Source organism: Alexandromys fortis, unplaced genomic scaffold, assembly GCF_014885135.2.
Source record: "Alexandromys fortis isolate MF-2015 unplaced genomic scaffold, M_Fortis_MF-2015_v1.1 scaffold_39, whole genome shotgun sequence".
Lineage (NCBI taxonomy): Eukaryota > Metazoa > Chordata > Mammalia > Rodentia > Cricetidae > Alexandromys > Alexandromys fortis.
In genome coordinates this window covers 8,072,219-8,086,379 of record NW_026067918.1, presented here as the reverse complement: position 1 = coordinate 8,086,379, position 14,161 = coordinate 8,072,219, and the positions used below count along the sequence as shown (strand labels likewise).

The 14,161-nt window shown below is 51.8% G+C and overlaps 1 protein-coding gene across 2 annotated transcripts; it reads left to right on the top strand.

The window, feature by feature from the left end:
- The first annotated feature begins 217 nt into the window (after positions 1–217).
- Positions 218–13,041, top strand: Fads6 (fatty acid desaturase 6). 2 transcript variants are annotated; one of them, XR_007591324.1, is made up of 7 exons: positions 218–584; positions 1,216–1,382; positions 8,091–8,271; positions 9,003–9,190; positions 10,154–10,333; positions 10,867–11,067; positions 12,093–13,041. XR_007591324.1 is itself a non-coding variant. In XM_050140159.1 (6 exons), the coding sequence occupies exons 1-6, from the start codon at positions 419–421 to the stop codon at positions 11,014–11,016; spliced, it is 1,032 nt and encodes a 343-aa protein (XP_049996116.1). In that variant the 5' UTR covers positions 218–418; the 3' UTR covers positions 11,017–13,041. The 2 variants fall into 2 exon arrangements, 1 of the variants encoding a protein (XP_049996116.1); XM_050140159.1 differs by having other exon boundaries at positions 10,867–13,041.
- Positions 13,042–14,161: the final 1,120 nt, after the last annotated feature.

Genomic DNA, 14,161 nt, shown 5'->3' with positions numbered 1-14,161 from the left:
TGAGTCTAAGAACCCAGAACAAACCCAAGGTGGAGACTAAGAGGAAATGCCTAAGTCTTCTTCTTTCCCCCAGTTCTGTTCCCTCTACCCCAGGTTGGTCCTTATCTCAGGGTCACACCCTCCCTCCCCCGCCCCTCCTTCCCCGTGTTTGGCTTTGGCTCCTCCCTCTCCAAGCTTTTCTGGTGCAGCAGGCTGGCAAGGAGGCTGCATTTAGGCCCCGCCTAGGTCACGGGTCACAGCTGCCCGTGTTGGCCGAAGGTACCGAGCCTCTCACGGTGACCTCGGGCTGGTGGTGTCCCAACTCCGTGCGTGCGTGACTCCGCTCCCCGCCCCCCCGCGCTTGTCTTCTCTGCGGAGCACCTTCTCACACCGCACCCGAGTCTTTGCTTGTCCCCAGCCCCGTGTGTCCAGGGATCCCATGGAGCCCGCGCACGGCGCCGCGTCCCCGGGGGACGGCGCTGCTGAGTTGCTGCTGAGAGAGCTGGAGCGGCAGGTGCAAGATGTGGTGCGGGCGAGCTCCTGGTGGGAGCGCCGTGGTGTGGACTGCGCCATCCTCGCTCTCAGCCTGCTCGCCTTGCCCGCGGGTGAGACAAAGGCACGGGCTGCGGGCTGCGGTTGGGGGTGGCGCGCCGCTGAAGGTGGTGCAGGCTGGAAGGGAACTTCAGGACTCTAGGATCCTGGATCCCACTTCAATTCCAAAATCTAGTTGGGGATGTCCATCCACCCCATGTCCCACCGGAGGTGGGAGAAAGTCCGATGCTTGAAAGTGGTGGAGGGAAAAGTTGTACAAGGAGTCTGGAATGGGTGGGGAAGGGGATGGAGAAGGGAAGAGCATGTTCAATGGGGGTGGGGGTCGCAGACGGACTGACGGACAGATGGCAGAGATGGGCAGAGTACGACTGAAGAAGCAGTCTACACCTCTCGTGGTCTAATTCAGTGACATTCAGTCCCCATCTCTGCTCCGGCTGGGGCTCAGGAGGGTGACCTGGCAGAATGTGGACAGCAGAATATCCTTGGCAAGCCCGTGGGGGATCTTTTGTGTCCTAGATCCTACAGAGAGAGCCAACCCATTCCTCTCAGGCCCAGGAACTTGCCCGCCACAGACCCAGGACTGGCCCTCTTTGGCTTGGGTTTGCAGATGTTTGTATAAATAGGTCTGGGCCCATATTCAAAAGATGGTCTAAGATCTTGACCCCCGGGTCCCTTCTCTTGCAGGGTTCCTGTGCCTACGCTTCCATAATGTCCTGGCTTTCGCCACTGGCATCACAATCTTGGGCATGTGCCATTACACACTCACGGTCAAGGGCAGCCACCTGGCCACTCACGGTGCTCTCACAGAATCCAAACGCTGGGGCAAGATCTTGATGATTTTCTTTGTGGAGGTGAGCCTGGCAGAGGTGGGGCAGGCAGTTGCTGGGCATCTCTGTGTGTCCATCCACATGGGGCAGCCAGCTGCTGCAGTGGGTAGGTGGATCCAAGTGTGCAGTGTGCAATACAGCTCCTGTGTGTGTGCCCATGCATTTCTCCAAGCCCGTGAGAGGAAGCTGGCATTAGCGAGTCCTCTGCATCCTACATAGCCCTGTGTCTGCCTATGACAATGAGCTTGGCTTATTTAGTGATAATCTTTATCACTTGAGAGGCAGAAACATTTCTCACCTCACATTCCCTGTCCCTGGACCCCGTTGGTTCTCTCTGTAATGGCAGGCTTAGGGTGGACAGATAGTCTTTTTCCGTCCAGGATGCTTGCAGCTGGCCAGTCTTGCTCCCGGGTGTGTTGGCTCATGGAAACCTCTGGGTGCTGCAATCAGGGCTTATTGTTTGAAGGGCAGGCGGGGGGGAGGGGGTTACAGTATTCCAGCTCTGTAGCCTGCTCTTTCACCTGCTGGTGGCTGAGCCATCTTGAGAAACTCCTTATTCCTCTAACCCTCCAGAAGAGATCTGCGGTCTCTCTCTTTCCACCCCTCCCTGTTCTGCCTTCTCACCTGTGTGGCTACTAGGAAGGCAAAGGCCTCTGGACAGTTGTTTATCAGACTTCCCCAGAGTCTCTGCCAAACATGTTCTCTCTTCTACTCCAGGGGGATCCTCACCTAGCCATCCAGGTTCCTTAGGAAGAGCTGGGGAAGCTGCTAGCAGGAGCAGGCATTACTGGAAAGGACCCATTATTTGGACCAACCAATCCAATTGCTATCTTTTTATAGTCATGCAACTGTTTTTTAAATTTTATACAAGTTTTGTTTGATTATATTTGTTTGTTTTGTATGTGTATGTGGGTTGCATTGCTATGACACACCAGTAAAGATCATATGACAACATGCAGGAGTTAGCTCTCAGTTTTCTCTTGCCACCATATAGGTCCTGGGATGCAACTGCCTGTCTCTGTGTGCATTGCATGCATACCGTGCCCATGAAAGCCAGAAGAGGGCATCAGATTCCCAGAAATTAGAGTTAGAGGTGGTTGTGAGCCATCTAACAAAGGTGCTGGGAACGGAACCCAGGTCCTCTGCAAGAACAACAATTGCTTTCAACTGTTGAGCAATATCTTCTGCCCCCTAAATCATGTAACTTTTTATACAACTTTATGTAAACATCACAGACAGACAGACAGACAGACAGACACAAACACACACACATGAAGTCATTTATTACCTAGCAGTCCCTGTTCTCTCCTTTCCCCTCATGCCTTCTCTCCAGCCCAGGCTTCTGAAGGGCTAGGGACATGAGGAACCCACAGGGTGATGATTGCTAGGTCAATTTTAAGATACTTCCCTCTCCAGGAAACTCTTGGTCTCCCCAGACTCGGAGGCACAGTTAGAGCCTTGGGTCAGGGTCTGTAATCTGCCGGGAGAGGCAGGGGTGATGTCTGTATCCATCTGTATGGACAGAGCCCCAATGCTGAGACTCAGAGTGCAGCTTCTGCTTGGGTTTTCTTTTTCTTTTAAAGTTCATTTATTATGTATATAGTGTTCTGGGCACCAGATCTCATTATAGATGTATGTGAGCCATCATGTGGTTGCTGGGAATTGAACTCAGGACCTCCGGAACAGCAGTCAGTTCTCTTAACCTCTGAGCCATCTCTCCAGCCCCTGCTTGGGTTTTCTAAAGTGGTGCCCAGTCCTAGGAGGACTGCGGCAACAACCAGGGGGTAGAAAGTGCTGTCAATCAGAGATTATCCAACTGCAAGTGGTTTATTGTGTGCAGGTTACTCTGAGGCATTCTTGTTCATTCTCTAGAAGACCGATGCCTGATCAAGTTAGAGAACTTCTGATTTTGACTGTCAGGGGGTTGCGGGAGAGTCCTCCTATGTGCTGAGTGGAGGCAGGGAGCTGAGACACTGCTGTTGAAATGTCTTCTTAGCTTTCTTTGCTTGGTAGCTCCTTTAAAACCCTGGCAGTGACCTGTGGAACCAGACCACCTTAGGGCTGAGTTCTGTTTATTACACACAGCTCTGTTCCGTGTGAACTCCAGTCCAATGGCCTCTTCTTTGCCTCTTTGTTTGACCCAAGCTCTTAGAAGTTCTTCCATCGGTATCTGTAGACCATGACCTTGCAGTCCACTGGGGGAGGGGATGCTGGCTAATGGTGTCTCTCTCTCTCTCTCTCTCTCTCTCTCTCTCTCTCTCTCTCTCTGTGTGTGTGTGTGTGTGTGTATGTGATATTCTACAGACGATGCCCTTTTGTGCCTGGGGAGGAAAGGCCTGGATCTCCCTCCCCATGTGGTGACACCGTTGGCTGTGCTGCAGTGGGCTTTGGTGAGCCTTGAGCAATGCAGAGGTGGTTTTGTCTGTCAGGTCCTCCAAGTCACCTAGGCAGGGAGGGAGGCATCTCCATTTTCCAACCTTAGGGTGTGATTCTGGCTCCTTTCTAGGACTGGTTCCCAAGTCCTAGAAAGTGTGTCTCAGCCTCACCTAGCTGGCCTGTGTGTATTTAGTTCTGTGCCTTTTTAAACACATGTAGAGATGCTCAAGATGCCCAGTCCCTACAAGTGACACCAACAGGCTGTGGGGATGAGCGTTTGCCACGCAAGCATAGGATGGGACACTGGATCTGCAGAATCCCATAAATGATGGGTGGACTTGTTAGTCCACCTGTAAGTCCGGTGTCAGCAAGTAGAGACAATGGAATCTCCAGAGCTACACTAGCTGTCCTGGCAAGCTCTGGGTTGGACTGAGAGGCACCGCCTCGATGAGTAAGGTGACATCAACTTCAGGTTACCACATGCGCACTTACCAATGTGCATATACATCCACATGCACCACACACACACACACACACACACACACACACACACTAGAAAAATGGTCTGGGGTGGGGGAAGCGACCTGGTCTTTAATATCCTTGGTGTAGAGGCTGAGGAACCCTGGAAGGATTTTAGAAGGGCTGCCGGTGAGCTGTCTGGAAGCCACTAGATTCTTACAGGGGACCATCTGTGCCAAGAAAGGGGCCAAGAAGGTCCATGTGCCAGGAAGAGGAATTGGTACTTTGCCTTGTAGCCAAAGAGGTTTGCCATGGGATAGAGATTTTAGTCCAGGGGTAGCCAGGCATGGTACCATGTGCCTTTCACCTAGCACTTAGGAGACAGAGGCAGGTGGATATCTGTGAGTTTAAGGCAAGCCTGGGCTACATAGTGAGTTCCAGGCCAGACAGAGCTACATAGTGACATCTTGCCTCAAAAAGAAAGTTTGGGGCTAAGTTTTCCTCCTGGGACGTCACCCACGTTATTCATCCTATCCGTGCCCTTCTTTAATCCTCCCCTCTTTGTCTCATTTTCTTCTGTTAAACAAACAGGAGCCGGGGCTGTAGCTCAGTTGGTAGAGTACTTGCCTAGCATACACAGAGCCCCCAGGTTTGATCCTCATTGTTGCATGGAAGCAGGCCTGGTGGTTCATACCTGTAACCAGCACTAGGCACGCAGAGGCTGGAGTATCAGGAGTTCAAGGTCATCCTCAGTTTATACAGGGAGTTTGAGACAAGCTCTGGACTAGAGACCTTGTCTAAAACCAAACCAAACAAACACAAACTACTTTGCAGGATTCAAAAAGAAACATGAAATTCCAGCACCACCTAAACTGACCTATGACACAAGCTCACTCTGCTAGTTTCATTTGTGGCAGATGAAGCAGGAAACTGGCCGGAGGCTGTGGGTAGAGAGGCCAGGAGGAAGGCACGAGGGATTGCAGGGCTAGGCTGGGGTGCAGGGAAGCAAGGTGCAGGAGGATGTTGGCTGCTGCCATTTAGCGCAAGGAGGGGGGCGGAGGAGTGAGAAGGGTCAAGGGCAAAACAATTGAAAAAAAAATTGAGCTTCAAATAAGCCACCAGTATTTTTTTATATATAAATATGCCCAAAACGTGACATGGGTGTTACTGCAGCCTGGGATTTCCCACGCTGCCCAGTTCCGGGAAATGCGAGCGCCTGCGTGTGAGCGCCTGCGTGTGAGCCCTGGGGATATTAGGAATGGTCAGAGGTGTGACTTAACCACTCTTAGAACAAGAGCAGGACAATGGTGAGGGCCGAGAGCCCTTTGAGCTGTGTCCTGACAGCAGTGGCCTGCCTGGGGCAGAATGAGCCGGATAATGATAATGCGGCTCGCTGCCCTTCGCTCCTGTCCCTGGTGTTCCCCTAGGCCTAGCATGGAGCTCAGGTGCCGCAGGACCCGAACAAACAACTGCATGGAAAATAAGAACAAGAGCTCTGAGGGCCCCGGAGCTTAAACGAAGAGCTGCCGAGAGGAACCCACACCCATTCATACTGCTCCCCACATAGCTTGGGTGTTCAGTGAAGGCTGTAGAGACAGGGCACCCTTGAATCTTCCTGAAGCACCTGCCACAGATGTTGGTGAGTGATATTAAGAAGCCACACCAACTTTGAGGTTTCTGGAACTTTATCTGGGTCTGAATGAGGAAACCTCTTAGCTAAAACTTGGAAACAATCATTTATAGCTACAGTCTACACACTATAATCTACATGCTAAAATCTGCATGCTAAAATATACACACTGCAGTCTACACACTACAATCTACATGCTAAAATCTACACACTAAAATCTACATGTTACAATCTACACACTATAATCTATATACTACAACCTACATACTACAATCTACACACTACAATCTGCACAATACAATCTACACACTACAATCTACATACTACAATCTACACACTATAATCTACACACTACAATCTGCACAATACAATCTACACACTACAATCTACATGCTAAAATCTGCATGCTACAATATATACACTGCAGTCTACACACTACAGTCTACACACTAAATCTACATACTGCAATCTACATTACAATCTACACATGACAATCTACATGCAACACTCTACATGCTACATCTACATATTACGATCTACATACTACAATCAACATATTACAATCCACCCTCCTCTTCTCTCCCCCAAATCTCCCCCTTCTGTCTCTCGGGAGAGAGCATCTAAATGGGACTGAGGTGAAGGGGGTTGGATGGAGTTAGAAGCACTTGGTGCTCTTGCAGAGTTCCGTCCTCAGCACCCACACTGGGCAGCTTACAAGCCTTGCAACTCCAGCTCCAGGGCATCTGATGCCCCACTCAGGCCTCGGTGAGCACTTGGACATAAGCAAGTGTGCTTACACACATGTGGGCACACACATAGACACAAAAAAAAGGGGACTTAGAAATCTAGTTATGAAATAACCTCAGATAAGTTCTTATTCATAGAAAAGGCAAAATCACCCATTGACTCTGCAAGTGGGTACCGAGGGCCTGGGCTTGGGACCTTGCCGAGAAGCCTCCAGGTACCCGTGGGTACCCATCTCTAGGTGCACAGTCCTGGTTAGGCTCCAGGCTGGTTCTGGCATTGGCTCCCCAAGAACAGTTAGTATTGGTCTGTAGGCAGAGGGGAGCTGATGCCAAAAGCATTATCAATTGTCCATGAGCAGGGAGCTACACTCAGCAGGCAGCTCTTGATAAAAGAGCCCTGGCCTGGAGCAAGAGCAAGAAATTACTTCTGGGTGCCCCAGAGACGACTCAGAAAGTCTAAGCAGCCACTATACAGTCCGCGTGACCCGAGCTTGATCCTGGAACCTGCATAAAAGTGGAAAGTGAGAACTGACTCCACAGAGCTGACCTCTGACCTCCCCACTTGCGGCATGGCATTTGTATGCCCACACATAACATACACACACACACACACACACACACACACGCAAATACACATTAATTAATAAAACAAGCAAAAGGAATTCGCTTCTTCTACCTGGGACAGTGCCCCAGGGGTATAAAACATACCCTGGCAGGCCAGAGGGTAAGGCAGGCCTGACTTTGAGACCTGGTGCTCAGCGCATGCGCCCTGCAGTCTACCTGCCTCACAGCAGCTGGTATTGAGAAGCTCCCCCTTCTGGAAACAGGAAAGCATCTTCACTAAAGTCAGCCAAATCTCCTGGCCTGGATAAAACCCTTGAAGCCTTACATCTTCATGCATATATCTGCATAAGAAACAACCTAGCACCTCTTTTGCATTCAGAATGATTGGTCTCCTTGCCAGAGTACGTGCTGCGCTTGGTGAGTGGCATCGAAGAATCCCATGACCGACCCATGCCAAAAAGAGTCACTCTAGGGAGATATTGGCTCCGTGCATACTAGTGTCCCCATGCCCCTCCAGCCTGCACTGTGGACGCTTTAGGAAGTGACCTCCATGCACCCTCACACCACTGCTAGAAACTTTTCTTTGCCCCTCTGAGCTCAGGCTGCCAAGTAGTGTCACGAAGGTATAGCTGCCAGGCACACACAAAATAATTGTGGCGGGTTCCAGCCTTATCTGCACTGACAGCCTTTGAGGTTTGAGCAGTGCCAGTGGGGGAGTGGCAATCCAAGGATCCGACCTCCTTGTCTCTAGTAGATGGCAGTGTGTTGCCTGGCTGTCACATCAGGGTCACGGATGCTTGGGAGAGGATGGACAAGTTAGATTAGCTGTGGATGCAGAGGAGGAGGGCTTGGGAGTGATGGGTTCGGGAAGGGTGGAGGTGTTCTTGAGGCTCCCTGGGGTCTTCTTCATTCGCTTGTGTCCCATATGGACCCGGTGCCCTTCGGCTCCCCTTCTAGGTATGCACAGCCTTTCCTGCGGAGTTCGGTAAGTTCAACCACGTCAACTTACACCATGGCTACACCAACGTGGTGGGCCTTGGAGACTCGAGCACATGGAAGATGCCGTGCCTCAACCGCTACGTCTACATGTTCCTGGCACCTCTTCTCATCCCCATCTTGACTCCGCTGGTAGCTCTTGGTGAGTATTGGAATCGACGCCTCCTGAAGACGGGTCCCACCCCTCTTTCCTTCCATCCTCGCTTTGTGGACCCTGCTTGTAGAGATAGCTGGGGGCCACGAGTTAAGACTGTCAGAGACGGCCAAGCTGGGTGGAAAGAAGACCGGATCTGGTCCAGGTCTTGCCCTCACTTACTGGCTGATGGCTGTGGGCAGGTAACTTGACCTGCCTGCCTCGGGTTCTTCACCTGCTCAAGGATGGTGTGCAAACATAAGGCGTGCGTGCACAGGTGTAAGGGAACTTTGTAAGGGCTGGAGAGATGGCTCAGAGGTTAAAAGGGCTTCCTGTTAATCCAGAGGACCAGACTTCAATTCCTAGCATCTGTGCTGGGCTGCTCACAATCCCCTGTAACTCCAGCTTCAGAGGGAATCAATCAGTACTCTGGCTTCCATGGACACCAGCACTCACACACACATGCACACACACACACAATTATAATATAAAATCTTAGAGTGGGGGGGCACTTTGTAAATGTTCCATACAAAGCACACTGCAGGTTTTAATCATTGCTATCATGGGGCAATACCCAGGGGTAGGAGAACAGGGCTGTAGAGCAGACCTTGACCTTGGCCAGGGTGAAAGGTCTGGTTCACTGGACACACCCAGAGCAGCCCTCTACCTTAACACTCGTGGTCACCAGGGAGCCAGCACACGACAGCTCCTGCTAACATCACCCCTTGTCCCTCTGACAGAGCGTCTGAGGAAGGAAGAGCTGAGGGTGGCACTCCGGACACTGGGCTTCATGTCACTGGGCCTTTATTCTCAGTATTGGCTGTTCCTGAATGTGTCGGGCTTCAAGAGCCCCAGTTCAGCACTGGCTTGCATGCTGCTCGCCAGATCCCTGCTGGCCCACCCCTATGTCCATGTCAACATCTTCCAGGTAAGCGCTCAGCCCTGGATACGGGCAGCGAAGAGGAGCATCTGCAGGGTGTAGCCAAGGTTTAGATAGAGAGAGGTCACCGAAGGACACGTTCCCCAATTCCTGCCCCATCACCGTGGGTCATCACAGGAAGTCTGGGTTTCAGTGACACCTTTGCCTGGTCCTGGAGAAGACCCCTCCCGGCTTTCTTCTCCAGGCTAAACCCTACTCATCATGCGAGGCCATGTTTACACATCCTCTTCTACTGTTCCGTTCAATCAGTAGGTACAAATGCCTTCTCCGCTAGGCACCACCCTGGGTCTAGGGTGCTCGGAGGAACACAAGTACTCCGGCTGAACTGAGACAAATAGATGGGACACTCTGAGAGCGTGGAGTGCTTAGCCGTGGGTGTGCTGAGTGCCAGGGGCTTGTGCAGAGAGATCGAACAGGTCTTCACCCACAGGGAAGCAGCGAGGTCTCCCTGGAAAAATGATGCCAACTTGAATGCTGAACTCCTGGCTGTCCCCTCTCTCTCTCTCTCTCTCTCTCTCTCTCTCTCTCTCTCTCTCTCTCTCTCTCTCTCTCTCTCTCTCATACACACACACACACACGCTCACAATCTCCTTCCCTGCCCTTGACCTGCCTCATGGCATTGGCTGGGCTCTCACTTTGCTTGACTTGAGCTTTGACACACAGGTAGAAGCCACCAATGTGAAGCCTATAGGGTCACAAGACCAAGCAGTGAGTCACAGACGTTTGAATATCAGGGCTCTGAAAAAAAAATGCATAGGCAAAGCCCTTCATTGTCCAGATGGGGAGAGGCCCGGATGTGGGAAAGAGTTTATTGCAGAATGGCTTAGCCCTGTAGCTAGGCTAGGGCTTGTTTCTCACACCTGTAGGGTTCCACTGGCCTCTGTATGCTTGGTGAAGACAGACCCAGGGTCGTCTAAGCCCTGCAGGGTGTGACCCATATGTCTATTGTAGCACATCGGATTGCCCATGTTCTCCCTGGACAAGAAGCCCCGGCGAATTCACATGATGAGCCTGGGGGTGCTGAACCTGCCACGGCAGCCGGTGCTGGACTGGGCATTCGGCCACTCACTCATCAGCTGCCATGTGGAGCATCACCTCTTCCCTTGGCTCTCTGACCACATGTGCCTGAAGGTAGCCGAGGGCCGGGCAGAGGGGTGGGTGGTGGGAACCTCCAGGGACGTCTGAACTCCGAGTCCCCTCATGGGCCTCTTCAAAGGTCCCCCAGGAAGGGCAGCCTGGAGTACAAATGACAGCATGGGTTTTACATCAGAGTCACCTGGGTTTCCTAGCAGCAATGTGACTCTGGGCAAGTTCACTGAGCCTCAGTTTCCCTGTCTGTAAGATGGGAGGAAACAGGGTTCATCTTGAGATTTTGAGGATGAAAATTAGATCTGAAATGTTTGACGCAAAGAAGATGTCTATCAGAGAGATCCGTGTCCACCCCGTGGGCTGAGGAGGGTGGGCATGTAGTCGAGTCTTCTGGGGACGAGGGGGAGAGGCTATTCCTCCCCTCTAGGGTGGGATAGAAGCAAAAGCTCTCCCGTACCCCAGCCCCTCCCTTTCCTGGCATAGCATGGCTAGGGCTGGACAAGGGAGAGCTCCTGAGGTGGGCGCCCTGCTGCCGGCCTGCGACTCAGAGGCCTCTCCCCTTTCGTGACTCTCAGGTAAAGCCCTTGGTGTCCAAGTTTCTTCATGACAAGCAGCTGCCCTACAATGAGGATTCCTACCTGGCGCGCCTCCAGCTCTTCCTCAGCCGCTACGAGGAGTTCATGGTGCATGCTCCCTCCATCACTGAGCTGGTGGGGCTGCAGTGAAGGCCGGGCCCCTCCCCAGTCCAGTCCTGGCCCTCTGCGCTGCTGGCCCTGGTAGGACAGGTGGCCGTGGGCAGACTGAAGCAGAGCAGACTGCGCCTGGTGTCCTGGGGGTCTCCTGCTCTGCTTGCTTTCCTGGGAGCTGAGTGTGTGAAGGACGGAGAGCAATCCAAGGGCTGTGTGTGCATCCTTATCACCTAGGCCTCAGCTGACCCCATGTCAGGATCACTTTCTCGGCTGCATCTGAGCCAGGGTAGAGCTGAGGGGGCTGGTGACAGGGGAGATGGGGTTCTGTGCCTGGGTGGAGGAGGTACAGAGAGAAGGGCCAGCCTCCTAGCTCAGCCTCCTCAGCTCAGCCCTCCCTTAGTGCCTAGGACTCATACACTTCCCAGGCTGCTGCTTCCTCCTGTTCTTTCTGAGGTTCTAGTCCCCCAGGGCCAACAGGATGAGGTCACTTTGGCAGGCTCGCCCTAGCTCTTCAACCAAAGGAGCCTGAACCGGACCAGACTCAGCAGCTCCAGAACCCACAGTATCAGTGAGATAAAAAGGAGTGTATTTCCAGGGAGGCGCTCCAGAGGGGAGCAGATGCCTCTGGCATGAAATTAGAGAAAGCACCCCCAGTTTTGAGCATGACCTTGGCTATCTCTAGACAAGTCTGCTTTGTTCCATATTTAGAAGGATCCAACCTGGGTGAATTACTGGGAGGCAGCTGAGGATGGGGGAGGTGAACTGGTATTGGGCCAGGAGGGCAGAGGGGGGTAATCAAAGAGAGGCGGGTGGGATGGAACAGGAGAGTTGAGGACAAGGCTAGGCTTGGCTGTGGGAGGGAGGTTTGCAACCTGGGTGGGAGCCGCTGTTGCCAGACCTAGGAGGAAGCCAAGCTGGGGGACATCGCCGAGAGCCAGCCCGACGGACAACAGATAGAGGCTGGGAACTGCCCCAGCCCAGGATGGAGCAGAGGGTTCACAGAAGGGCCCAGGGGAGACTGGAGGAGGAGTGACGAGGTTAGACCTGCACCAGGAGGCCAGGGCAGTTAGTTCACACCTCAGCCCTACTGACATCTGGCTGGTTCTTGGCAGGCTGTGATAAGCACTGTGTGCACCCCTGGCTTCTACTGACTAGATGTTGGGAGCCCAGACCACGACAATCAAAACTGTCTGCTGATACAGCCAAATGTCTCCTGAATGGCAAAACTGTCCCCGATTAAGAACATACAATCATTCTCCTGAGTGTATAACTTCAGTTAAATCATTGGAGGGAGGGTAGACTACCCTTTGATGGGAACCCATGGGACAGGCAGGCAGCTGGGAACACCAGCCTGGCTGAGCCCACCTCTGGGGCCTGAAGTGGCCTGGGCAGATGTAGCTGTCACTGGAATGGACACCATTTTCCTGCTTCCTTTACCTGGCCGTCCTCCAGCAGAGACCACAGCTTCTCCCAGGACCCTTTCCTCCAGCCATGGCTCTTGGGCAGCCTCTCCTTTGGGCTCCTTCTGGGCAGGGCCTGGTCTGGCATTGATTTCTAGCTGCTGCTGGCCCCTAGGTGCTTCTCTGCCTCCGTATCTGCTCAGAGGTCCTTTCTTACATGCCCTTCACTCTTCCTTTTGATTGTGTGTATTTTGAGTGTGTTAGTGTGTGTTTTGAGTGTGTAAGTGTGTGTGTTAGTGTATATGTTTAGAGTGTGTAGTGTGTTTTGAGTGTGTGTGCGCGGGTGTGTATGTTTTGAGTGTGTAGTGTGTTGTTTTGAGTGTGTGTTTTGAGTGTGTGTGTGCTCCCTGCTGGGAGGCTCACAAACAGCAGTTTTGGCTCCACACCTCTTGGATGGTGTGGGCGTGGCAGCCGCCCCCACCTCCTGCCCTGCTCTGTATCATGGCTGCTCACTTGAAATGCATTAGCAGTTCAGGAGGAGATCTAAGGTATGAGAGTATGATTCATCAAACTGCAAATTCTTCCTATGAAAAAAGCAATGTCAGAAAAGGGTCCTGGCGGCATACCGAAAGCTAATAATTAAAACTACCCAAATATATGACTGGTGACTCATTGTTATTGATCTGAGCCTGAACGGGGTACATTCCAGGACAGCAGCTAGCGGCCCTGGTGACAGACCTGACTATTCTATGGGTACAGTAAGAGCAAGTCACTTAGTTTCGCCGGAATGTGATTGTCTGTTACTCTAAGGATGTGGGCTGGGGATACAGAACTAAGAAAAGTGATCGGGAACGCACAAAGAACCCGCAGGGCTCGGGAGCCTCCCGTGGTCTCATATAGAGCAGTATATGGGAAGGCATGACACTGGTGACCACGATTATAGCTGATGTCTGCTCACCACATACAGATGGTTTCTTTTCTTTTGTCTTTGTTGTTTTGTTTTCTTAAGACAGGGTCTCATTATATAGCCCTGGCTGGTCTGGAACTTGCCTTGAACTCAGAACTCCACCTGCCTCTACATCAGCGGTTTTAAACTTTTCTAATGCTGTGTCCCTCATGTCGTGGGGACCCCCCCAATCATAAAGCTATTTTCGCTGTCACTTCCTAACTGTGGTTTTGCTACTTTTATGAATTGTTATGTAAACGTCCGATTGCAGGATGTATTCAAACCCTGTGAAAGGGTTGTTCAACTCCCAAAAGTCCTGACCCACAGGTTGAGAACCACTGCTCTATCTTTAGTCCTGGGGTTAAAGGCGTGCTCCACCAGACCAGGCTAGATGGTTTTTTTTTTTATCTGCATCTAATTTTAATCTTTACAGGTTAGAATAATTCTTTTCTCATGTTAGAAAAGGAGAACAAAAGAAGTCAAGATGAAACCTCTCCATATCATGACTGTTAAATTCAGACTCGGGATTTGAACTCAGTGACTCCAGAATCTATGCTATTGACTTTTTGAGCTTCTGCTTCGGAATGGGAAGCCCTGTAGAGATTCTGGGTGTTTGGGCCTGGATTTCTATCTCTTTCTTCTACAAGCCAGAACAATTGGTGATTTTTATCATTAAAATAAATTCTTTAGGGACTGAGGCTGAGGCTCAATGGGTAGAGAGCTTGCCTAGCATGCAGTAGACTCTGGAGTCAGCCCCCAGCACTGCATAGGCCAGATCTGGTGGCGCGTGCCAGTAATCCAGTAATTCCCAGCACAGGTAGAGGCTGGAGGATCA